This window comes from Corythoichthys intestinalis, chromosome 1, assembly GCF_030265065.1.
Source record: "Corythoichthys intestinalis isolate RoL2023-P3 chromosome 1, ASM3026506v1, whole genome shotgun sequence".
NCBI lineage: Eukaryota > Metazoa > Chordata > Actinopteri > Syngnathiformes > Syngnathidae > Corythoichthys > Corythoichthys intestinalis.
This window is the reverse complement of record NC_080395.1, coordinates 80,924,996-80,949,322: the sequence shown is the minus strand read 5'-3', so window position 1 is coordinate 80,949,322 and position 24,327 is coordinate 80,924,996. Positions and strand designations below refer to the sequence as shown.

Below are 24,327 nucleotides of genomic sequence, written 5' to 3'. Positions count from 1 at the left end.
AGAAATGCGGCCGCAAGTCCGATGACCGGACTACAACGTCAATCATCCAACCACATCCTAGGCTGTTCGTGGTGCCTAGTGCACATATAGACACCCTTATGCATGAACATGGTGTTCATTATGGACAATCAGCAAAGAGCGCAGAAGTCCAATAATGGAACACCACTTGGGTTCTAAATGGGGGAGGGGCGTTTCTCCCAATCACTCCCCCTGTCACCCTCTCTCCCTGTGTCATAAGCACAAACAAAAGTCAGACTTGTCTCGCCCATTTTTCACAGTGAATGGGATCTTTTGGAAACTTAAGGCTCACAACACTCTCCCTGGTGTTAGAACACAAGCCTGCATCACATCGGACTGGCACGACGTGAAAAGGGAGGATGCAGGATTTGTGAGTCGTTTGCTGATATCTGGGTGCCATTTCAATAAATAACTTTTTGTAAATGCTGGTGACTTGTGCTCATGACCTATGACTTGATTGCTGATTGTAATGATCATATTGAGAGTCTTAATTACTGAGATATAGCGAACCAAACCAGGTGAGGACGTGGACTGGGAGGACTGATTCGAAGAAACATGTTTAGAAAGCACTGACAACCTGAAGTTGGCAGAGCTTACAGAGAGAGATGGGACTTGTCATTTTGAAGAAATGTTCGGTGTTCAGTTGTAATGAGGTGGTCAATTACAGAGCCAATATATTTTTATTAGGGAACTTTGTTTATTATTTTATTGTTGACTGAGTGAGAGTGTGGTAAAACAGCCATGTTGGAAATGAATGATCATTTCCAGTGGGCCCACATTAAAATAAAGCCAGGCAAATCCAGAAGCATATCAGTCATTAAGGGGAAACTATCTGAACACCAGTTCTATTTGGGTGATAAACCCATACCAACAGTGTCACAAAAGCCAAGAGCCTTGGACGCTGGTGCGATGCTACCCTCAGGGACACGGAACAAGTGGACCAGCTTAGGCTAAGCAGGCTGATGTGGCCTCTTACGATCTATGAGGTCCCAACCTCAAAATTTGAAAAAAACTGGAGAGATTGGTCAACTCTTTTGCCAAGAAGTGGCTGTGACTCCCCAGATGCTTTAGTAGCATTTGGCTCTATGGAAGAGGCATTCTGGAGCTTCCAATTTCCAGCCTTGTTGAGGAATTCTAATGTTTCAAAGTAAGGTTAGAATTGACTCTGACGGAACCCATGACTCTTGCATGGCCCAAACGGCTCCTTCCCTAGTGACTGGAAGGAAAAGGGTGCCAATTGCAGCTGTTCGGCAGGTGAAGTCAGACCTTAGGCATAGAGACATACTGTAGTTGGCCTTATGCAACAAGGGAGAGGAGGCCTTGGAGAGTGCAGGCTATCTTGGCAGAAGGGTGCATCGGCAAGAACAGGCAATGGGGTACGCTAAGGCTGTTTCACAATCCAAGCATGTACACTGGATGAAATGGGAGGAAGTTGAGAGGAGAAAGTTCTCTGGGAGAGAACGGTTGGGAATGGAAGCATTTCACATCAGGTTTATCTTACGTGTTATGTATGATGTGTTACCCTCCCCCTCAAACCTCAACCAGTGGTACAGAGAAGACCCTACATGCCCTCTCTGTCTATCCCCCGCAAACTTGAAGCACATTATAGTAGGCTGTAAGACAAGCTTGTCACAAGGCCGTTACACCTGGCGGCACAACCACGTCCTCAAGTGCCTGGCAGCTACTGTGGAGACTCAGCAGACAAGTAACATTGCCCTCGCCCATCCATCAGCCCAGCCTACACCTGCAGGACAGTTTATTGCAGAAGTAACAAAGCCAACCAAAAGCCAAAAACCGGACGTTGGCCAACTAAGAGGGGGAAGAGACTGGAAAATAGTAGCAGATCTGAACCACAGGCTATGCTTCCCATCGGAGAGCGATGCAACAAACCTCAGGCCGGATGTTGTGCTCTCCTCCTCCTCACTTCACACTGTTTAAATCATAGAGCTCACCCTTCCCTGGGAGACTGTTGTTGCGGAGGCCTTCGAATGCCATAGCCTTAAGTGCGCCGAGCTGGCAGCTGATGTGGAGATACGTGGATGGAAAGCCAATGTTTGCCTGCCAGATGTTGCCAATGTGCCTTCTGGAGGCGTTGTGGGCCTATCATCAAAACACTGAGTAAGGAGGGTGCCCACCTGATGACCTCAATGACGCTTAACACCCCCCCACCCCACCCCACCCCCACCACCACCCTCCCACCATGGACATACACCACAGCAACCTTGATCTAGTTATTGTAACCACTCATGCCTCAGGTAATATGTTCACTCAAGGGATTGTTTCATCTAGTCTTAAAACAGAACTGAGGGTCAATTACATAGCCAATATACACTCTCCAGCCACTTTATTAGGTACACCTTGCTAGTAACGGTTTGGACCCCCTTTTGCCTTCAGAACTGCCTCAATTCTTCGTGGCATAGATTCAACAAGGTGCTGGAAGCATTCCTCAGAGAGTTTGGTCCATATTGACTTGATGGCATCACACAGTTGGTGCAGATTTGTCGGCAGCACATCCATGATGCGAATCTCCCGTTCCACCACATCCCAAAGATGCTCTATTGGATTGAGATCTGGTGACTGTGGAGGCCATTTGAGTACACTGAACTCATTGTCATGTTCAAGAAACCAGTCTGAGATGATTCCAGCTTTATGATATGGCGCATTATCCTGCTGAAAATAGCCATCAGAAGTTGGGTACATTGTGGTCATAAAGGGATGGACATGGTCAGCAACAATACTCAGGTAGGCTGTGGCGTTCCAACAATGCTCAATTGGTACCAAGGGGCCCAAAGAGTGCCAAGAAAATATTCCCCACACCATTACACCACCACCACCAGCCTGAACCGTTGATACAAGGCAGGATGGATCCATGCTTTCATGTTGTTGACGCCAAATTCTGACCCTACCATCTGAATGTCGCAGCAGAAATCGAGACTCATCAGACCAGGCAACGTTTTTCCAATCTTTTATTGTCCAATTTCGATGAGCTTGTGCAAATTGTAGCCTCAGTTTCCTGTTCTTAGCTGAAAGGAGTGGGACCTGGCATTGTCTTCTGCTGCTGTAGCCCATCTGCCTCAAAGTTCGACGTACTGTGCGTTCAGAGATGCTCTTCTGCCTACCTTGGTTGTAACGGTTGGTTATTTGAGTCACTGTTGCCTTTCTATCAGCTCGAACCAGTCTGGCCATTCTCCTCTGACCTCTGGCAGCAACAAGGCATTTCCGCCCACAGAACTGCCGCTCACTGGATATTTTTTCTTTTTCGGACCGTTCTCTGTAAACCCTAGGGATGGTTGTGCGTGAAAATCCCAGTAGATCATCAGTTTCTGAAATACTCAGACCAGGCCTTCTGGCACCAACAACCATGCCATGTTCAAAGTCACTGAAATCACCTTGCTTCCCCATACTGATGCTCGGTTTGAACTGCAGGAGATTGTCTTAAACCATGTCTACATGCCTAAATGCACTGAGTTGCCGCCATGTGATTGGCTGATTAGAAATCAAGTGTTAACGAGCAGTTGGACAGGTGTACCTAATAAAGTGGCTGGTGAGTATATATTTATTAGGGAACTTTTTCAGTTATTTTATTGTTTACTATAAGTGAGGGTGTGGTGAAAAGGCCATGATGAAAATAAATGACCATTTATTTGGTCTTGGATCCAGGCAATTGTTCATAAAACCACAATGAAAAGTAATACCCCCTTTAGAATCACCAAAAGATACTATTACACTTAAATAGTGACATTCTAGAATATCTTATTAATTTTAACCAACTTTATTTGATAAAAACATAAAACATATTCACGCTAACATATTTCCAGTTTTTCAAATAAAAATCACTATTACTATGTTATTACTTATGACTATACTTTCAGATACACAAACCTGAAAAAATGGTCCCCACGGTGCAAATACACACACTTGCAGTAGGGACTTGGGCCTATCGGGGCGCTGTGTTACACACGGAGTGTGTGGAAAAAGTGTGAACATCAACCTCATGGGGTCCATGTTTTTTTTTTTTTGCACCAAATGGGTCTACAGGTCATATTCTACGGGGAAAATTGGTCCCCACGGGGTGAGTCATATTTCAGGTTGTGGACCCCACCAGGATATAAAAACGAGAACACACACACAGACACATTCATTCCAACGCGGCTTCCTTGCGGAAACTGTTTAACAAGTTAAACGATGATTGACAGATGCCCGTGTGAAGTCTGCTTCTTTGGCCAGATCAAAGCCATTGTTAACTTTAATAAGCAAGTGGAGCAGTGACAGAGAGGAACAATGGGCTGGGAGAGGGAAGGTGTGAAGCTGTGCGCAGAGCAGAAAGCAAGGCGTATGTGGATTAAAAAAAATAAAAACAATCGCACGTGCTTGCGATGGGAATATCGCGCAGGATGACTGATCTGTGTAAAGGAAAGAATGAATGGGGCCATGTATCGAGAGATTTTGAGTGAAAATCTCCTTCCATCAGCAAGGCCATTGAGGTTGAGACGTGGCTGGGTCTTTCAGCATGGCAATGATCCCAAACACACAGCCAGGGCAACAAAGGAGTGGCTTCGTAAGAAGCATTTCAAGGTCCTGGAGTGGCCTCGCCAGTCTCCAGGTCTCAACCCCATAGAAAATCTGCAGAGGGAGTTGAAAGTCTGTGTTGCCCAATGACAGCCCCAAAATATCACTGCTCTAGAGGAGATCTGCATGGAGGAATGGGCCAAAATACCAGCAACAGTGTGTGAAAAGCTTGTGAAGAGTTACAGAAAACGTTTGGCCTCTGTTATTGCCAACAAAGGGTACATAACAAAGTATTGAGATGAACTTTTGGTATAGACCAAATACTTACTTTCCACCATGATTTGCAAATAAATTGTTTAAAAATCAAACAATGTGATTTTCAGTTTTTTTTTCCCACATTTTGTCTCTCATGATTGAGGTTTACCCATGTTGACAATTACAGGCCTCTCTAATATTTTCAAGTGGGAGAACTTGCACAATTAGAGGTTGACTAAATACTTATTTGCCCTTCTGTATATGGCTGAAAACACTCGCACTCCTCTTTAAAAGAAACTGCTGCATTTTAAAGAGCATACGACAGGAGAAAAAAAGTCTTAAATAGCATTATTATGTGAATTAGAATCATATTTTAAGACGATTCGACTATATACAACAATTTAGCAAAACGCAGATGACGAGAAATTAGTCTTTTAATCTGCCGGTGGTTGATCACGATGTCATCCACCCAACAGGTGGATAACGTCAGCGGGTGACTGGGCTCATCGGTTTTACTATTCAGCCCATTGAGGGGGAATTATTCAGAACGAGGAAAAGGCGACGAAGAGAGCCGCAAAATGTCATTGTTTCAGTCTCTCTACTCCAATATTTTTACAGGATATTCTCTTTATTCAAGTATTTTTTTCCCCAATAGCTAAATAAATGGCTTGAGAAGGACCAGTCAGCCTGTCGAGGAGGAACTATTCACAACAAGGAAAACGCGACGAAGTGAGCTGCAAAATGTCATTGTTTCTGTCTCTTTACTTCAATATTTTTACAGGATATTCTTTTCATCCAAGTATTTTCCCCAATTGCTAAATAAATGGCATGGTCCTGACAAATAACAGTCTTGTGCTAAATGGAATATGAAATAATAAAAATGCACTTATTCAGGACGACATGGCAAAATTACTCCATAATGGTAAAAAATGTCGACTTCACCTTTACATTCGCACCTCCCGAACGATATTTTATGACACCTAAATCGGACATATGTCATTTCCCTTCCCCGGCTTCAGAGAATGTAAACAAACCAAGAGGCATGACAGCTATCCGACATGCTAACCCGAACCGAGTGATGTTTCAAAGTAAGCGGAAAATCACACATAACTAGCCCGTATTATTTGACATGACGACTGGGTTGTCGATTGTGTTCGCGGATCGGCAAACCGCCCGGCGGAGAGCAATTACATTCCCTGGAGGAGGGCGGCTGCAGTTGTTGTGCAGCTTACGTGCAGCTAATGTTTTTATATGCCTATCAATGATCAAACGTAAGTAGTCCTTTATTTAAGGAAAGTTTGTAGTGTTTACTTTGTAATCGCTGTATTAATATTTGACATAATACAAAATGGCCAAGATGTTTACTCACTTCCTCGTAAGTAGTAAGGCTTGGCCAATATCCACAGTGAATGGGAACCTTTTGAAACTCCAAAAAGGCGCACACGCCTCTCCCTCATAAAGCAAGATTTTTCTGCAGCCGTTTGGCTGGCGTGATGCGAAAAATAAACGTATTAATCGCAAAATCAGCTGATTCCTTAGTCCTCATACACAACAGTACGGCTGTTTAGTGAAGAAGACACCTTCACCCGTACACGTCACAGCGCCCTCCTCCTCGATGCAAGACCGAAGCCGGAAGTCACTCACTTTCATGGCGCAGGATTAAAAAAACTGAATAAATATAGCGACCGCTTCCACACACATCCAAGCGGTCCATATCATTCAGGAGCATAAAATACCGCGTGTATTATGAAATAAACATGCCTTTTCCTGTCACATGCACTTTAAGCCAAAACAACTGTTGTGTTTGATAGAACAATATGTCTATATGGTGCCATAGCAGATTCATAGCACATGAAGCCCCAGTGAAGCCCCAGAACTATTTTTAATTTGTCCGTTTTACCCTGAAAACCCCTGTTTCCAGATGTCGCGCTACCGCTTTGTTTCAACCTAGCCATAAAACTAAGGTAATTATAATTATTATTCAAAATGTCTGTCGTTTTTAGCTTAGAATCATTCATTGATGTCTCATATTTCGTTTAAGAAAAAAAGACCAAAAAATTATTCACTCTCATATTTGACATTATAAACAAATTATGTCACTATTAAAAAAAAATGGTGTCTGTAAAAAAGTCATGAATATCTACCTCATAACTATCACTTAATTGTATTTTTTTTGTTGTCGCATTTTCTCCGATATGTTAGCTGATAAATAATCGATCCAAACAAAGACAAATTGGGGAAAAAAAAAAAAAAAAAAAACGTTTAAAAGGGTAAATATATAAAAAAGAATCTTTTTATTAAAATTTATTTTAAAACCTGTCCTGTTCGGCTGTTTGACACAGAGAATGGAAGTCTTAAGTGCCCGGATGGTCTGAACAGTTTTAATGTTTCACATTGAGAGTCTGACATACTCCCATTGTGATCATTCAAAATACCTTTTTATTATGACAAAACAGCGAACAGGAAGGGATTATGGGGGGACAGAAGAAAAGAAATACAAAAGAAGAAAAGAAACACATACACAAACAAAACAAGAAATACATTGAACAACTAGACTAGTTACTAATATGGTGGTGCTATCGTCAGCGAGATGTATTTCCGGTTTACACCATCCGGGACGCACCACCAACCCCACGCCTACCACACCCCGCCCGCCCACCTGTGCCACGAGCCACAGCCGCAGCCCCCCAACCGGCACAGGACGCCACGGGACCCCCAGCAGCCCACCAAGCCCCAGGCAAGGCAGGGTCCCCCCGCCGGTGCAGGCGACACCCCGCTGATACACCGGCGCCCAGCCAGCGACCCGCGACGGAGTGCAGGGCGGATGCCCAGCCAGAGAAGAGAGGGGGAGGCGGAGGCAGGAGAACGCCCAGGAGCAGCCACGGGGCGATGCAAGATCGGAGCCCCGACCCCCCAACCCACTCTTCGCGGCCGGCAGCCCAGGCAGAAGGGAGGCCACACCCCAGGAGCCACGCCATATGGAAAAAGTGTGGGACCCACCTACCACCCTGTTACTGTGGCTGCCAGGTTCCCGACTGGCAGCCATCACCCAGCACCATGATGGGAATGTGAGGTGAGGGTAGTGCAATGTATGCATTAAAATAGGAGAGCTTGGCTTAGGGCAGTGGGACCGTAGGATGGAGTTTCTGCCCAGCCGGCCGTCCCACCGCCCTTTGTCGGAGCTCTCCTGGGGATGGTGTGTGTGGTGCATTTAAAAAAGGTGCAGGGATGGCGGGGCCTGTGGCGAGGAGGCAACCGTGAGGTGCCCCCCCCCCCAATAGGTCCCAACCATCCCACAACCTTGGTGTGTGGTGCATTAAAAACGGGGGGGAGCCGGGCCGGGACTGTAGAGCCCCGTCCCAACTCTCCCCGGAGAAATGTATGGGCAAGGATTGGCTCTAAGGGCTGGGTCGGTCGGGCTGGGGTGCGAAGCGGGGCTGGGCGCGCGCCACGGCTGGGGGAGCAGCCGCCCCGCCGCCCGCCCCTCCCCGCCGCCGGAGCCGGGGTGTCGTCTGCCGGTCCGGGGGCCAGTGAGCATGTAAGTGCCAGGGTGAAAAATACTTACAGTGCCGAAGTGAGAAGTGCGTGAGTTAAGAGGCAGGCTCCCGTGGGCGTGGCCCCGTCCACCAGAACCACCGGCCGCAGGGCGGAAGAAGCGCCAGGCCCCCGATCAATCCCAGCCCCAGACCACCGACGGCGCCTCCGCGACAGCCCCCCCCACCCCCACCCACCGAGCACCCACCCCGCACTCCGAACAGGCGCCACACCAAGCGCCGGTGACCAGGGGACGTCCACCCCACCGGCAAGGGACAGCAAGCCCCACCCAAGGCCCCGCGGGCCCCAAGAAAGAAAATCTTGACCACTCCTTGATGTCTGCGATTTCTACATCACGACCCTTGTTCAGTTACCATGATTCACCCATAAAATTCCCAAAAAATCCAGCTGTGGCCATTCGCAGCTATGTCTTGACACTCGGTGATACATGCGACATGGAGTTTTTGGATCGAAACAAGGTAAGTACGCGATAATATCCTGTTAAAATCATGGCGTCTGTAATTCTGCTCTCGCGTGCTCTCACCTCCAGATAGGGTTTTGCTGTCTAAAAAAAATTTGTTTTTTTTCAAAATGACCTCCTGTTCAAAAATTTTCTTTTTGAGATTTTAAGCTTTCCAATGATGTATCACACATGCATATCGGACAATTTTGAAAGTTGGCTAAATTGGGGTTCTCAGAGCGGGAAATTCAAGTCACCTGAGTGTCCGCCATATATATGTACATATAATGTGTGTGCGCATGCGTGTGTGCTGTAAATATGAAATATAAAAGTAAATTTTAAAAGTAAAAAGTTTTTTTTAAAGTGTAAATAGTCTTGTAGCAGAAAAAACTTTTTTTATTTATTTCTTGAACAAAATTCATATTATTTTAATCATGAAAATGGTTACATTTAATGAAGTAAAAAAAACTTTTAGTTTATTTTAAACTGAATGTTTTAGTTTTTAGTTGATTTTTTTTGTTTAAATCATGTAAACAGCCAGTGGTTGCATTTTACCATGGTGGTCTTAGTGCTGTTGTAATAATTTCTGTCACCTTTTTATTTCCTTCACGCTGCAGGTGGTTTGGCTCTGGCCTTGGTGCAGTTCTTCTTTGTCAAGTATCTGGTTATATATGGCCTTCCGTCAATGCTGGCCACATTAGACCAGCTCGTCCCTCCTGGTGTACCTCGCTGCGTCAGCATCATGTACAGCTTCACCGGCATGTGGCGGTAAGTCGCATCAACTCAGTGTCCACTTAGACATCTGCGTACTGTATATCTTTGAAGAGGAACGCTGGCAAGTGCTTTTTTTAAATCGTCTATGCTTTCGCAATCACGGCCTCTGTGCTGAATTGTCTCGCCCACCATTAGCTGCAATCACGACGACAGGTCACCTCTATATGACATGAAAATGTTGTGTTGTGAAATGAAGTGAACGCTAGGGGGTGCACTTGGATATTGCAATGAAGGGCATCCTAAAATGTTGTGTAAAAGAAAAGAACAGAGATTAAAGAGGGATTGAAGCCACTACACGTCTCCTGCTTGCTTTGTTACTTGCCTTGCTACAATACCACATTTTTGCATGAACTGTGTCTCAAGGACTCATTTTGCATTTCATTTTTAATTGCGCTAAAAGGTGACCGGTTCATGGAGCAAAGCACACAACAGCGACGATGCATGCACACACAAAGAAAACAATTCCATCAATGATCTCCTTTAGAGATGCTGCACGTGCCAGAGAGTGGCTGTTTGCAAGCTGCCTTGATGAGCCTTGACAATACAGATTTTACACTGTCGGCGGCGCTGTTGCACAAGGTGCTCATTGATCGGCTGCTTACTTGGGCGGAATGGAAGTACAGTAACATTAACTCATTGGCTGCTATTGATGGCGAGAAACATCCATTCCATTTGAAATGGGAGCGCTGGCGGTGAGTGATCATGTGCTAGTGCCAGTGACGGCAAATGATTTGCCAATCCTTACCATTTAAATGGATTGGAAGTCAATCACCATCAATAGCATTGAGTTAATATTTTTCATTCATTCATCTTCCGTGCTGCTTATCTTCACGAAAGTTTTGGGGGTGCTGGAGCCTCTCCCATTTACTCCGGGCACTAGTCAGGGTACAGCCTGAATTGGTTGCCAACCCATCACAAGGAACAAGTAGACAAACGGCACTTAAAGCAGTAATGTGAAGTAAGGTTGGCCAACCATGTTTTTGAATAATACCAATGGCTAAACAATTATAAGCATATTTTCGTTTTTTTTTTTTAACACAACCCTTCCAGATTCTTTGTTTAACCCATAGCAACGCCCTTGACAATGAAAATGCTTTTCTTCGGCAATCTTCGGAAATTACGTCACACTGAGAAGTGCGAGGGAAGTCCGCCATAGAACATTATTGTTTGTTGCATTGCTTCTCGTTAAGATGCCGCGGTGGTGTATGGCGATGTTTTGTTCTCACTCAAACGAAAAGTTGTATGAGTGGCCAAAGGACAGCAAGGCACGTAAATGGACATCTTTCGTTCGCACGAAGCGAATGAATTTCACGCCATCATCGAATAGTGTTCTCTGCTACAAACACTTCGAAGATGCCTGATTCCTTAACCTGTCTGCTTATGATCAATGATTTGCCAAAAAGTAAGTGTGCTTTTTGGATAGATGACTGATGACTTCAAAGCAGAGCTGCCAACTGTTGTGGAATGTACAGTAGAACCTAGCGACGTTAGCCGAAAGCCAACTCGTGGCAATAGTCGTTGTTGTGTTTGCTAGTGTTACGTCCCAAGGATTGCTCGCGAAGGGCGTAACATAAAACGAGCCACACAATTTCACAAGTGGCACAAATTTATTTACACAACAAATCAACTCGCAATGAATATGTACAAAATGTGGATGAAGCGCGGCTTCGGGGTAAGTCCAGGCCAAAACAACAAACAAAAGGAATCTACACTTGAACCCCACCCGCTAACTAAACCCTGATCATGAAAAAGAACAAAGAAAAGACAGCCACTAACCTACCTTCTTACGCTAAACAAAACAGGAGAAAACGGGTTGAACAGAAATGGCGACTTACGCCTACTTGCTTTAGTGCTCTTATTTACAGTGGTGAACAAAAACGATCCAAAAACGAATAAACACAAAAGACATCACCAAACAGCGAGAGTGTATCAGACTAGCGATCAAATGCAAACGAGCGTGAATGATGAGCAAACAGCTGGCAAGGAGGACCGCGGCAGAATGCGGTCAAATGCGACCTCCCAGAGCGTTGACAGCGGCAGGTTTAAGAACCTTGGCACCTAAGCGTGTTTAAATTGTGCGTCATCTACGATCTTGTTCGAAAGGGTTAATCCACTGTCAATCGGGAAAGGGGTAATTGACGGTCACATTGCCGTAAGAGACACACATCGCCGATGAGTTTGTGCACATTTATTTGTATTATGTATTTCCACCTTCATGCTTCAAACATTGCATTGCATTTGTACCGTTTGCCGTTTCTTTCACGGTGATCGCTTGATACCCTACCAGTTTGTGTTTCGTGAGAGCCGCTGACAGGTGACAATGAGCGTGTTGGCATTGAGTCAATCTCGCAGCGAATCAGCGAGCGACTGAAGTCACGCAGTGAATCATGGGAAATGTAGTCTCGGGACGACACTGAAGTGGTGCTTTGTAATCTGTTCGCTTGTGTGAAAAAACTACATTTCCTCACGCCATTAGACGCCACTTCCTGCCGAGAGCCCCAGCTACTGTTAGCTCCATGTGTTAATAAAGAAACAAAGTCGTGTGTTCAATACCTTTGTCAACAAAAAGCTCATAACAAGACACTATGCACGATCTGTTTAAGAGACGCCGGGACTGGAAGTAGTAGTAGCTGGTAGTACGAGGCGAGACGGAGATGAGCGAGAAGAAAAACTTTGCGGTCGAATGTGGCGGCAGTCCGCTATTATTTTGTTTTCTTATTTTTGGCCACAATAAAGTGGAGAAAGCCATCAACGACTCATCTCCTTCTCCCCCCCAACGTTTTTATATTATTTTATATGCACGAGAGCTGCCGGATCTGCCAAAATGAACATGGAGTCTGATTATTATTTTTTTAAACAATGTCATCAGATAGACAAAAACATAAAATTATATTCAAATGCCGGCATCTTCAAATCATGAAAATAATAACGGCCTATATCTCGATGGGTCTTGTCTCCATTCCATGTCAGGTAGTCTAGGCACACTGTTTAAATCCTGATTAGCGTCTGGATAATACATGTTAGGTACAACATAAAATTCCAACCTCCTCTTCTTCCTCCAACTCTTCAAAAACTTGGATCTCCTCCCTTGCGCTCGATTTATCGCTTATATCGCTGTTTGAATCATTGTTTGAAGGGCTTTGTATGGCGGCCGTATGTATGGTGTTGGCAGGCTGATTGCACAGCGGATATACCAGCACAGCAGTGATCGTTTCTCTTTGTCGTGCAAACACCAGCAGGCGTACACGCATTTTATCCAACACAGGTGAAATACATTTGCTAATTTGAACATGTGACACGCCATTTGGTTGCCATAGTGATTAAATCAAGACAATTAACAATGTGAGCATCCCACTCAACACCCCCACTTGATCACATTTCAAAACAGTTCACTTTAACATAGATAACCACAAAATCTCGAACATAAATCATGTTCACACTCTAAACATAAATGCTTCAAATTTCATCAACTTCATCTTGGTTCCAGGTTTTGTTAAAACGTCTGCAACCATCTCGTTGGTTGGGCAATATTCCAAGTGAAATTGGCCATCATTTAACAAAGATCTCACAAAATGGTATTTTATGTCCACGTGTCTATGCACCAGGTTTTTGGCCAAAGCTATAGTACCCTGGTTGTCCTCATATACAAATACACTTATAGGTATGTCTATCAAAACAATACAACAACTGTTTTAAATACAGGCACTCCTGCATGGTTGCAGCTAAGGCCATGTACTCATCCTCACAAGTTGAGAGTGCAGCTGTAGGCTGTCTTTTGGTTTTCCAGGAAATTAAAGGTCCTTGCTTGTTCAAACCAATGCAATAGCCTGTAGTGCTTTTACGATTGTCGGTATCACCAGCCCAATTTGAGTCACTGTACGCATAAATTAGGTTGTCATTCTCATATTTTCTCAATTTTTTTCTAAATATTTGCCACGTCGGTGATAATATGTGACGTAGCACCGGCATCCACCATCAGACCTTTGTTCTTGGAGTTCGGCCCCCGCATCGGCATGTCACTCAGCCCGAATGCATATTCTTTTTCCGCCGTGTCATCGGAGACTTTGCGTGCGTCATCTCGCCGCCTGGTCCGTCTGCAATTTGCGTTGTTGTGTTACTTTTGCAGTAAGTACGTCACGGTTTTCTCGGACAATTTCTGGCCACGTGACCAGTGGCTCGGCATTTGTACCACACGATCTCCTTATTTTGAGTGTCATTTGGCGTGCGCTTTGTACTTGACTGCACTCTTGCCTTCATGATATTGTCTTCACATGCTGTCGCACGCATGTTCTCAACGTCTCCATAACTTTAGTTTGAGTTTAGTTTTAAACTCAGAAAATGTAATTCTGTCGTCACTCTGGGACACATGTATGGCGAACGGCTTGAATGAATCTGGCAGCCCTTTTAAAATCATGGCTATTAAAAGTCCGTCACTCAGCAGCTCTCCTGCATTTCTTAAGGCAGCGATCGCCGTTTCGTCTCTGATCACGTACTCGATCACATTCTCACTTGGAGCCTTTTGCAACGAGGTCAGCTCTGTGTAGAGGTTGATGATTCTTGGCTTTCCTCTTCCGGCATAATACTCACGAAGAATCTTTAGAGCATGGCGTCCGTCGTCTGGCGCATCGCACATTACCAGTGACAGGCTCTTATCGTCGAGGAATTGAATCAACTCAGCATAGGCTTCGGCGTTTTTCTCCTCATCTTCCTCGTCAGGCTCGTTTAAAATGGTGTCTTTCAGCCCCTGCAGGCGGAGGTGGCCCAAAAACTTCGCTTCCCAAAGTTCATAATTTTTCTCGTCTCCATCAAAGACGAGCGTCGCCCAGCGGCTGCTTGTCACCAGGTCTTTCTCCTTTCTACTCATGTTGCCACTTACTTCACAGCTCACAGGTGCACGCAGTGATCGTCGCGACTTTCACCTGGCTTGTCATGAAACCTCTCACTGCGTCACGGCTCTGATCTGGGCCCATAACCTGTTGGCAGGCTCGATTGCACAGCGGATATACCAGCACAGCAGTGATCGTTTCTCTTTGTCGTGCAAACATCAGCAGGCGTACACCCATTTTATTCAGTCCAACACAGGTGAAATACATTTGCTAATTTGAACATGTGACACGCCATTTGGTTGCCATAGTGATTAAATCAACATAATTAACAATGTGAGCATCCCACTCAACATATGGAGCTGCCATCGCTATTCCTGGTGTGACGTATCACTTCCGGGTTCGTCCCCTTTCACGCGATTATTTTATCAAATATACAACATATAAATTTTTATGTCATGCTTTATTTGTTGGACAATGTTTAATAACTTTATTTGTGACACTATTTGGCATGTTATGAAATTACTTCACATTACTGCTTTAATGCGCACTCCTCGGGACAATTTGGAGTGTTATATTAGCCTACTATTGCATGTTTGGGCGTTGTGGGAGCAAACTGGATTATCCAGAGAAAACCACGCATGCACAGGGAGACATGCAAACTCGACACAGGAAGGCCAGAGCCCGGGATTGAACCCTTGATCTCAGAACTGTGAGGTAGACATGCTAACCAATCAACCACCTTCATATTATTCTTCAGGGAGAAATAAATATATGAAGAAGGGATTTTTCAATTTTTAAAAAATGAATACGTATATGAAAAATAAAGCAATATTATTATTTATATTATCCTTTGAGTCATCACCTTATCGTGGTGGAGGGGTTAGCGTGTCTCAATGATCCTAGGAGCTATGTTGTCTGGGGCTTCAAGCCCCTGGTAGGGTCACCCATGGCAAACAGGTCCTAGGTGAGAGGCCAGACAAAGTATGGCTCAAAAAGACCCCTTATGATGAGCAACATTAATGAACCCCAGTTTCCCTTGCCCGGACGCGGGTTACCGGGGCCTCCCTCTGGAGCCAGGCCTGGAGGTGGGGCTCGAAGGCAAGCGTCTGGTGGCCGGGCCTGTCCCCATGGGGCCCGGCCGGGCTCAGCCCGAAAAGGCAACGTGGGTTCCCCTTCCCATGGGCTCACCACCTGTGGGAGGGGCCAAAGGGGTCGAGTGCGTAGGGAGTTGGGCGGCAGCCAAAGGCGGGGGCCTTGGCGGTCCGACCCCCAGCTGCTGAAGCTAACTCTTGGGACATGGAATGTCACCTCTCTGGCAGGGAAGGAGCCTGAGCTGGTGTGTGAGGCAGAGAAGTTCCGACTAGATATAGTCGGACTCTCCTCCACACACAGCTTGGGTTCTGGTACCAATCCTCTCGAGAGGGGTTGGACTCTCTTCCACTCTGGAGTTGCCCATGGTGAGAGGCGCCGGGCAGGTGTGGGCATACTTATTGCCCCCCGGCTTGGCGCCTGTACGTTGGGGTTTACCCCGGTAGACGAGAGGGTAGCCTCCCTCCGCCTTCGGGTGGGGGGACGGGTTCTAACTGTTGTTTGCGCTTATGCACCGAACAGCAGTTCAGAATACCCACCCTTTTTGGAGTCCTTGGAGGGTGTGCTAGAGAGCGCCCCCTCTGGGGACTCCCTCGTTCTACTGGGGGACTTCAACGCTCACGTGGGCAATGACAGTGAGACCTGGAGGGGCGTGATTGGGAGGAACGGCCCCCCCGATCAGAACCCGAGTGGTGTTCTGTTATTGGACTTCTGTGCTCGTCACGGTTTGTCTATAACGAACACCATGTTCAAACATAGGGGTGTCCATATGTGCACTTGGCACCAGGACACCCTAGGCCGCAGTTCGATGATCGACTTCGTAATCATGTCATCGGACTTGCGGCCGTATGTTTTGGACACTCGGTTGAAGAGAGGGGCGGAGCTGTCAACTGATCACCACCTGGTGGTGTGTTGGCTCCGATGGCGGGGGAAGATGCTGGCCAGACCTGGCAGGCCCAAACGTATTGTGAGGGTCTGCTGGGAACGTCTGGCAGAATCCCGTCAGAAAGAGTTTCAACACCCACCTCCGGCAGAACTTCTCCCTTGTCCCGGGGGAGGTGGGGGACATTTAGTCCGAGTGGGCCATGTTCCGCACCTCCATTGTTGAGGCGGCCGATCAGAGCTGTGGCCGTAAGGTGGTTGGTGCCTGTCGTGGCGGCAATCCCCGAACCCGCTGGTGGACACCAGCGGTAAGGGATGCCGTCAAGCTGAAGAAGGAGGCCTATCGTGCCTTTTTGGCCTGTGGGACTCCGGAGGCAGCTGACAGGTACCAGCTGGCCAAGCGGACTGCGGCCTCGGCAGTCGCCGAGGCAAAAACTCGGACATGGGAGGAGTTCGGTGAGGCCATGGAAAACGACTTCCGGACGGCTTCGAGGAAATTCTGGTCCACCATCCGGCGTCTGAGGAGAGGAAAGCAGTGCACCATTAACACTGTGTATAGTGAAGATGGTGTACTGCTGACCTCGACTTGGGACGTCGTGAGTCGGTGGGGAGAATACTTCTAAGCCCGCCTCAATTCCACCGACACGCCTTCCTTTGAGGAAGCAGAGTCTGGGGACTCTGGGGTGGGCTCTTCGATCTCTGGGGTTGAAGTCACTGAGGTGGTTGGCAAGCTCCTCGGTGGCAAGGCCCCGGGGGTGGATGAGATCCGCCCGGAGTTCCTAAAGGCTCTGGATGTTGTAGGGCTGTCATGGCTGACACGCCTCTAAAACATCGCGTGGACATCGGGGACAGTGCCTCTGGATTGGCAGACCGGGGTGGTGGTCCCCCTTTTTAAAAAGGGGGACCGGAGGGTGTGTTCCAATTATAGAGGAATCACACTCCTCAGCCTCCCCGGTAAAGTCTATTCGGGGGTGCTGGAGAGGAGGGTCCGTCGGGAAGTCGAATCTCGGATTCAGGAGGAGCAGTGTGGTTTTCGTCCCGGCCGTGGAACAGTGGACCAGCTCTACACCCTCAGCAGGGTCCTCGAGGGTGCATGGGAGTTCGCCCAACCAGTCTACATGTGTTTTGTGGATTTGGAAAAGGCGTTCGACCGTGTGCCTAGGGGAATCCTGTGGAGGGTGCTCCGGGAGTACGGGGTACCGAGCCCCTTGGTAAGGGCTGTTCGGTCCCTGTACGATCGGTGTCAGAGTCTGGTCCGCATTGCCGGCAGTAAGTCGAACTCGTTCCCAGTGAGGGTTGGACTCCGCCAAGGCTGCCCTTTGTCACCGATTTTGTTCATAATTTTTATGGACAGAATTTCTAGGCGCAGCCGAAGCGTTGAGGGGGTCTGGTTTGGAGACCTCAGCATTGAATCTCTGCTTTTTGCAGATGATTTAGTGCTGTTGGCTTCATCAAGCCGTGACCTCCAACTCTCACTGGAGCGGTTCGCAGCTGAGTGTGAAGCGGTTGGGATGAAGATCAGCACCTCCAAATCCGAGACCATGGTCCTCAGTCGGAAAAGGGTGGAGTGCCCTCTCCGGGTCGGGGATGAGATCCTGCCCCAAGTGGAGGAGTTCAAGTATCTTGGGGTCTTGTTCACGAGTGACGGTAGGAGGGAGCGGGAGATCGACAGGCGAATCGGTGCGGCGTCTGCAGTAATGCGGACTCTGCACCGGTCCGTAGTGGTGAAGAAGGAGCTGAGCCGAAAGGCAAAGCTCTCGATTTACCAGTCGATCTACGTTCCTACCCTCACCTATGGTCACGAGCTTTGGGTCGTGACCGAAAGAACAAGATCCCGGATACAAGCGGCCGAAATGAGTTTCCTCCGCAGGGTGTCCGGGCTCTCCCTTAGAGATAGGGTGAGAAGCTCGGTCATCCGGGAGGGACTTGGCGTCGAGCCGCTACTCCTCCGCGTAGAGAGGAGCCAGCTGAGGTGGCTCGGGCATCTGGTTCGGATGCCTCCCGGACGCCTCCCTGGAGAGGTGTTCCGGGCATGTCCCACCGGCGGGAGGCCCCGGGGACGACCCAGGACACGCTGGAGAGACTATGTCTCTCGGCTGGCCTGGGAACGCCTTGGGATCCCGCCGGAGGAGCTGGTTGAAGCGGCTGGGGAGAGGGAAGTCTGGCCTTCCCTGTTAAAGCTGCTGCCCCCGCGACCCAACCCCGGAACAAGCGGAAGATAATGGATGGATGGATGGATGGATGGATTTTCTTTTGTTAGAAAAATGTTACAAAAATGGAAATAGGACTTTAAAAACAAAAGTTTAACGTATATTGTTTTTAATAAAGTGGTGACACTATTTGGAAATGGAAGGAACATCTGCTGGGATGAAAGCTTACTCTGGTACAACACTGGCCATCCATTTTAAATACAAGACATTCCTTGGATACGTCTGGCCGTAACGCTGAGATGGACGGCTGCCTTTGCCCGCATCTCTCTATAGACAAATTGGCCCAATAGTGCTGACCGGTGACGCACACTAATCCCACGTGAGCTGAGCTGGCTCATGTCAACAACATTGATGGAATGCATAAATCTGTCAGCTGACGTCATGGGACATACAGGCAGTGTTTTATGGGCCAACAAGTCCTGAAGACATGATTCTTCTAATCTTCTTAATGATGACAGAGCGAGGAAGGAAGCGGCAGGGAAAGAACATCTAGCATACAAACAATACACTTCTCAACTTGTCTGGGTTTATTTAGTATAAAGTATGATGAAGCCAGTGGAGCTCAGGTGTTCCCGACTAATGGAATTATCATGTAAATGTGTAAATCCAATTAATGATCTCCCCCTCTTGCTGTGTCTCTCCACTCCGAACAGGCAGTTTGACAAGGGCCTGTATCGATGGCTCCTCAGGTAAGAGGCCCTTAGGATGTGCACATATTGCGTCTAATCTCGTCACTGTGTCTTTCTTCTATTTTTGGAGCCATTCATTCACTCACCCACTCTAACATCTGCCTGATGTTTAGCTATCTGTCCATCTGTCTGTCTACATGTCATCCGTCTTTGTCTTGTCCTCCGTTTCTGTCTTTCGAGCTGTTATTCTGTGTACCCATAGCTGTTTGTGTATCTGATTGGTTTTCTATCCATCTGTCCGACTAGCAAACTATCGGTCCATCTATATGGAAGAAAGGAAAAATAAAATATGCAAGACGGGTATTTATTTTTTAGAGACATTGTTTACCTAAAATTGTCCAATTTTTACGTAATAGTCAATAATATGAGATGATTTTTGCAATCCTCGATGAAAGCAAAATGTAAATTGTAGTTCTTCAAAATAATATTTTTGGAAAACATCCCAGAATGCAGTTACGTCGTATTCATAGACAATCACAAATACAATCGATGATACAATCGATATTGTAGTCGTCTAATCATCGATTGTATTTAAACAATGTCATCAGATAGACTACAATCGATACTGTAGTCGTCTAATCATCGATTGTATTTGTGATTGTCTATGAATACGATGTAACTGCATACTGGGAATAGTTCAAAAACAAAAAAAATGCCACCAGGCGACAGTATTGCATTGTAAACACTTTCATGCCCCCCCAATCTGTCAAGCAGTAGTTTTACTCTATTTTAGTTATCTTTCCCATCTATCTGCATTGTGTATATCTCCCTGTTGAGCACATGTGTTCATTCTGGCAGTTTATTGAACTCATCCATATTTAACAGTTTAACCATTTTCAAAAAAGTGTGTTGTGGCAGGAGGTCTTATTCTGCAGCTGTCTTGAACAGTTGGACATAAATAGACAAGGATGTTGCATTTGCATGGATGCTTTCTCATGATTATGAGCTTCAATGTTGTTGATGAATTATAGCCAGCACGGGTGTGTTGCTTTGTTTCTGTCAACCGAGTCCAGGAGAAATTCCTGTTATGCTTATTAATATGTGCATATGGATCAGCAGGAGGGGCTGCTGCCGATTTTCAGCTTGCGCCTTGGACGTATTGCGTTTTTATTATTAGATTGTCTACCCCCTAATAAAGCAAACCCCAAAAAACATGCTGCAACCTGCCGGGAGTTTGGCGATCTGCTTGATGAAGACACCTTTCTCCGTCAAGGCTTACATGCTAGCGTGCCACGCTTGTTTCAGGGCACGCACCCTTGCTTTTCTCTCTGCTTTTATTAGGACGCAACTACTAATCAGTACTAATTAGTGGTGTGTCTGCTTTGTTTTGACATGCATGCATCTATAGAGCTTCTACTCATTACATAGATGAGCTGGAGTCTATCCCAGTTGACATTTTGGCAGGAGAATTGAAGTTTAGAGTCTTCAATGAAGCTAACAAGCATGCTTAAAAAATGTGGGCTAGAGTACCAAGAGAAAAACCTCTGCAAGCAGGTGAAAACCCAACTTCATAAACGATGGCAGAATCACAAATGTCAGAAGCGTAATGTGGACGACAGCTTAATGAAAAAGATATAAGGGATAGCTAAGAGAACAAATTGATGCATCCGTAAGAGAATATCTGGTTTCTGTCTGCCTTTTACCTAGTGAAGTAGGGCATTGGCATGGAAATGTCACACTGCTTATATAAGTATAGCGCACCCCACTTTCATGCCATAAGCACTTTATTTGTAGCCATCTGACAAAGAAAGTCTGTCTTTTTCTCATGGATGTCTTTCTGACAGATACGGCAGCTGCAGTCTCACACTTGTACTAAACATGAAGTTGCTTGGTGATTACAAACAAAATTGTTTTCCATTATTTGGAACAGAGCATGTGGGAATAACCTTGGCTAAAGGACTATGAACTACTTCACACTTAACTCTCAGTAAAGATGTATCATAGCAGCATGCATCCTTGACACCAATTACCACCTTACAAGTTGGGGAATAGCGAACGGTGAAAAGGCGGGTGTTCACTGGACAGCAAAATTTGAGGGGCTCTTTAGTCTGAAATATTGGTGACGGTAGGCTGGGAAAAACAAAGCAAACGATACTCAACTGGCTGCTTTTCCCAAAGGAGGATCATGTAGTACCATTGACGGTGATAGACGTCCAATCCATTTTCATTGGGAGTTGCTGGTAGTGAATGATCAATGATAGCCAATAAGTTAGCATGTAAAAACTACATACAGTGTATCACAAAAGTGAGTACACCCCTTGCATTTCTGCAGATATGGCGGAAAACACAGACAAGACTGAAAAAGCAGTTTCTGCTCTTGCACTCCTCTTTAAAAGAAACTGCTGTACTTTAAGAAAAAACATCTGTTGTGTTTGATAGAACAATATGTCTACATGCTGCCATAGCAGATTCATGGCGCATTAAGCCCCAAAACTGTTTTTAATTTGTTCGTTTTACCCTGAAAACCCCCGTTTACAGATGTTGCGCAACCGCTTTTGATTCAACCTAACCATAAAAAGAAGGTAATTATATTTATTATTCAAAATGTCTTATTTTTAGCTTAGAATCATTAATTGATGTCTAATATTTCGTTTAAAACAAAAAAAAGACTTTAAAAAAATTATTCACTCGCATATTTCAAACTTTTAAACAAATGACGTCACATTAAAAAAAATGGCGTCTGTAAAAAAGTCACGGATATCTACCTCATAACTATCGCTTAATTGTATTTTTTTTTGTTACTGTCACGTTTTCTCCGATATGTTAGATGATAAATAATGGATCCAAACAAAGAAAAGAAGAAAAAAAATGTTTAATGGGGTAAATATATGAAAAAGAACATCTCAACCATTCCTTGATGTCTGCGATTTCTGCATTGCGACCCTTGTTACTATATTGAGTGCTGTCAGCATTGCTGCAGAGATTGAAGAGGTGGCGGGTCAGCCTGTTAGTGCTCAGACCGTACGCCGCACTCTACATCAAATTGGTGTGCATGGCTGTCACCCCAGGAAGAAGCCTCTCCTGAAGACACTACACAAGAAAGCCCGCCCGTCTTATCAGACCGTAGGACATGGTTCCAGTAATCCATGAGCTTTGTTGACATGTGTTCGGCAAACTGTTTGTGGGATTTCTCAATTTGGACATTTAGGGATGTGTGTTTTTTTAATGGGGTGTGCTCACTTTTGTTGCCAGGGTTTGGATATTAATAGCTATATTTTGAGTTATTTTGAGGGGAAAATAAATTAACTCTATTATATGAGCTGCACACATACTACTTTTAATTGTGTCAAAGTGTCATTTTGTCAGTGTTGTCCCATGAAATGATATACTTAAATAACTGCAGAAATGCGAGGGGTGTACTCACTTTTGTGATACACTGTAGGTAGATGTTGAAATATATGACACATGCAAAACAAAAGAAAGACGCCAGGAATCAAATTACAAAGCAGTATCATATCTACCCAAGATTAGGGAACAACAAAACAGGGAAACTACAAAAAAATTACATAAAGTACATCAGTAACCAGAAAATTCAAACTGTAAATGCGTAAACTCTTGGAGCAAGCTTTGCAATCTAGAAGTGTGGCACCATCGTCCCACTTCTGCAGAAAAACATGACAAAAAATGGATGTCACATAAACAATGTCAACACACCTGAGACCACCAGCAGACATTGAACCTTATGAACCTTAGGAAACTGTACATGCCCACAGCCTGAAGTGATGGATGATGTATTTGTTGTGTGAATCACTGGAGAAAGACCTAGCATCGTCACCATCAAGCATCATTAATAACACCAGGGCCTCACTTGTTATTCTGCGAAGCGTCTCCGTTTTTGTTGTTGCTGCCCTAGGCGTTAGAGCTACGGTTGTCTGATTAAAAATCTATGAGCATGACATGACGCGTGGTGGGGGCAGACGTTTTTAACCCCACTTTGTTTTACATCCGCTCTAGTCATTAGCTAGATACTTATTAACTGTGTTTATTTTGCAGATCTCAGTGGCTGTTTAAATCACTCTTTTCCCGCTCGTGTTGCAGATACATCTATGTGCCTCTGGGTGGTTCACATCATGGAGTGCTGTACAAAATTTTATCCACAACGCTGGCGATTGGCTTCATTTTCCTTTGGCATGGTGGTCATGACTACCTTCAGTGTTGGGCCCTGATGAATTGGTTGGGCGTTCTGGTGGAAACTGGCCTCAAGGCTCTCTTTGGCTCGCCTTTCCTTTGCTCCTTTTTGGTAAGTTCGCATACTCAGAACACACACTGTGTATATAAATATGAGCGCTTCTACTTCAGTCATACCTTTTTCACCCATCTTTCTATGTTAACTCATTCACTGCCATTGACGACTATGGAATAGACATCCAAATCCCTTCACGTCTATCACCTTCAATGGAAAACATTGAGTTAAGAATGCTATGTAGTTAAAGGCACATCTTGCACAGTCATAATTTATTAAATGATGCTACTGTATGTGTCTGTAATAGCAGTCATTAAACTATTTTTAGACATGGTTAGCATATGACTGCTAACCTATTGGTTAAAATATTTTAATAAAAGTGATGTATATTGTACTTGAAAAGAATAAGGGGTTTGAACTGTGCAACTTGAAGTAAGAACAAAAATCTACCTAATTCAATCAGATTGATTTTTTAAGCATTAGAAATTGATTTCATGAGACTGAAAAAAGACATATACATACAGTGCTGGCCAAAATATTGGCACCCCTGCAATTCTGTCAGATAATGCTAAATTTTTCCCATAAATTGATTGCAATTACAAATGCTTTGATAGCAATATCTTCATTTATTTTGCTTGCAATGGAAAAAAAACCAAAAGATAATGGGAAAAAAATCATTATCATTTTACACAAAACTCCAAAAATGGTCCGGACAAAAGTATGGGTACCCTTTGAAGAATCGATGCTTCTCTAAATTGTGTAGTTAACAGGACTTTTTACTTACCTGTGGTACATAACAGGTGGTGGTGGCAATAACTAAATCACACTTGCAGCCAGTTAAATGGATTAAAGTTGACTCAACCTCTGTCCTTGTGTGTACAACATTGAGCATGGAGAA

At 45.3% G+C, this 24,327-nt stretch overlaps 1 protein-coding gene across 8 annotated transcripts in view; it reads left to right on the top strand.

The window, feature by feature from the left end:
- The window catches only part of LOC130919347 (protein-cysteine N-palmitoyltransferase HHAT-like), a 359,144-nt gene that overhangs the window by 296,080 nt on the left and 38,737 nt on the right, over positions 1-24,327 (top strand). For 7 of the 8 annotated variants that reach the window (XM_057842015.1, XM_057841997.1, XM_057841980.1 and 4 more), the window contains 3 exons: positions 9,394-9,544; positions 19,211-19,246; positions 23,285-23,486. In XM_057842015.1, the coding sequence (XP_057697998.1) occupies positions 9,394-9,544; positions 19,211-19,246; positions 23,285-23,486 (389 nt within the window). The remainder of the gene's footprint in view (positions 1-9,393; positions 9,545-19,210; positions 19,247-23,284; positions 23,487-24,327) is intronic. The other variant, XM_057842005.1, reaches the window with a different exon arrangement.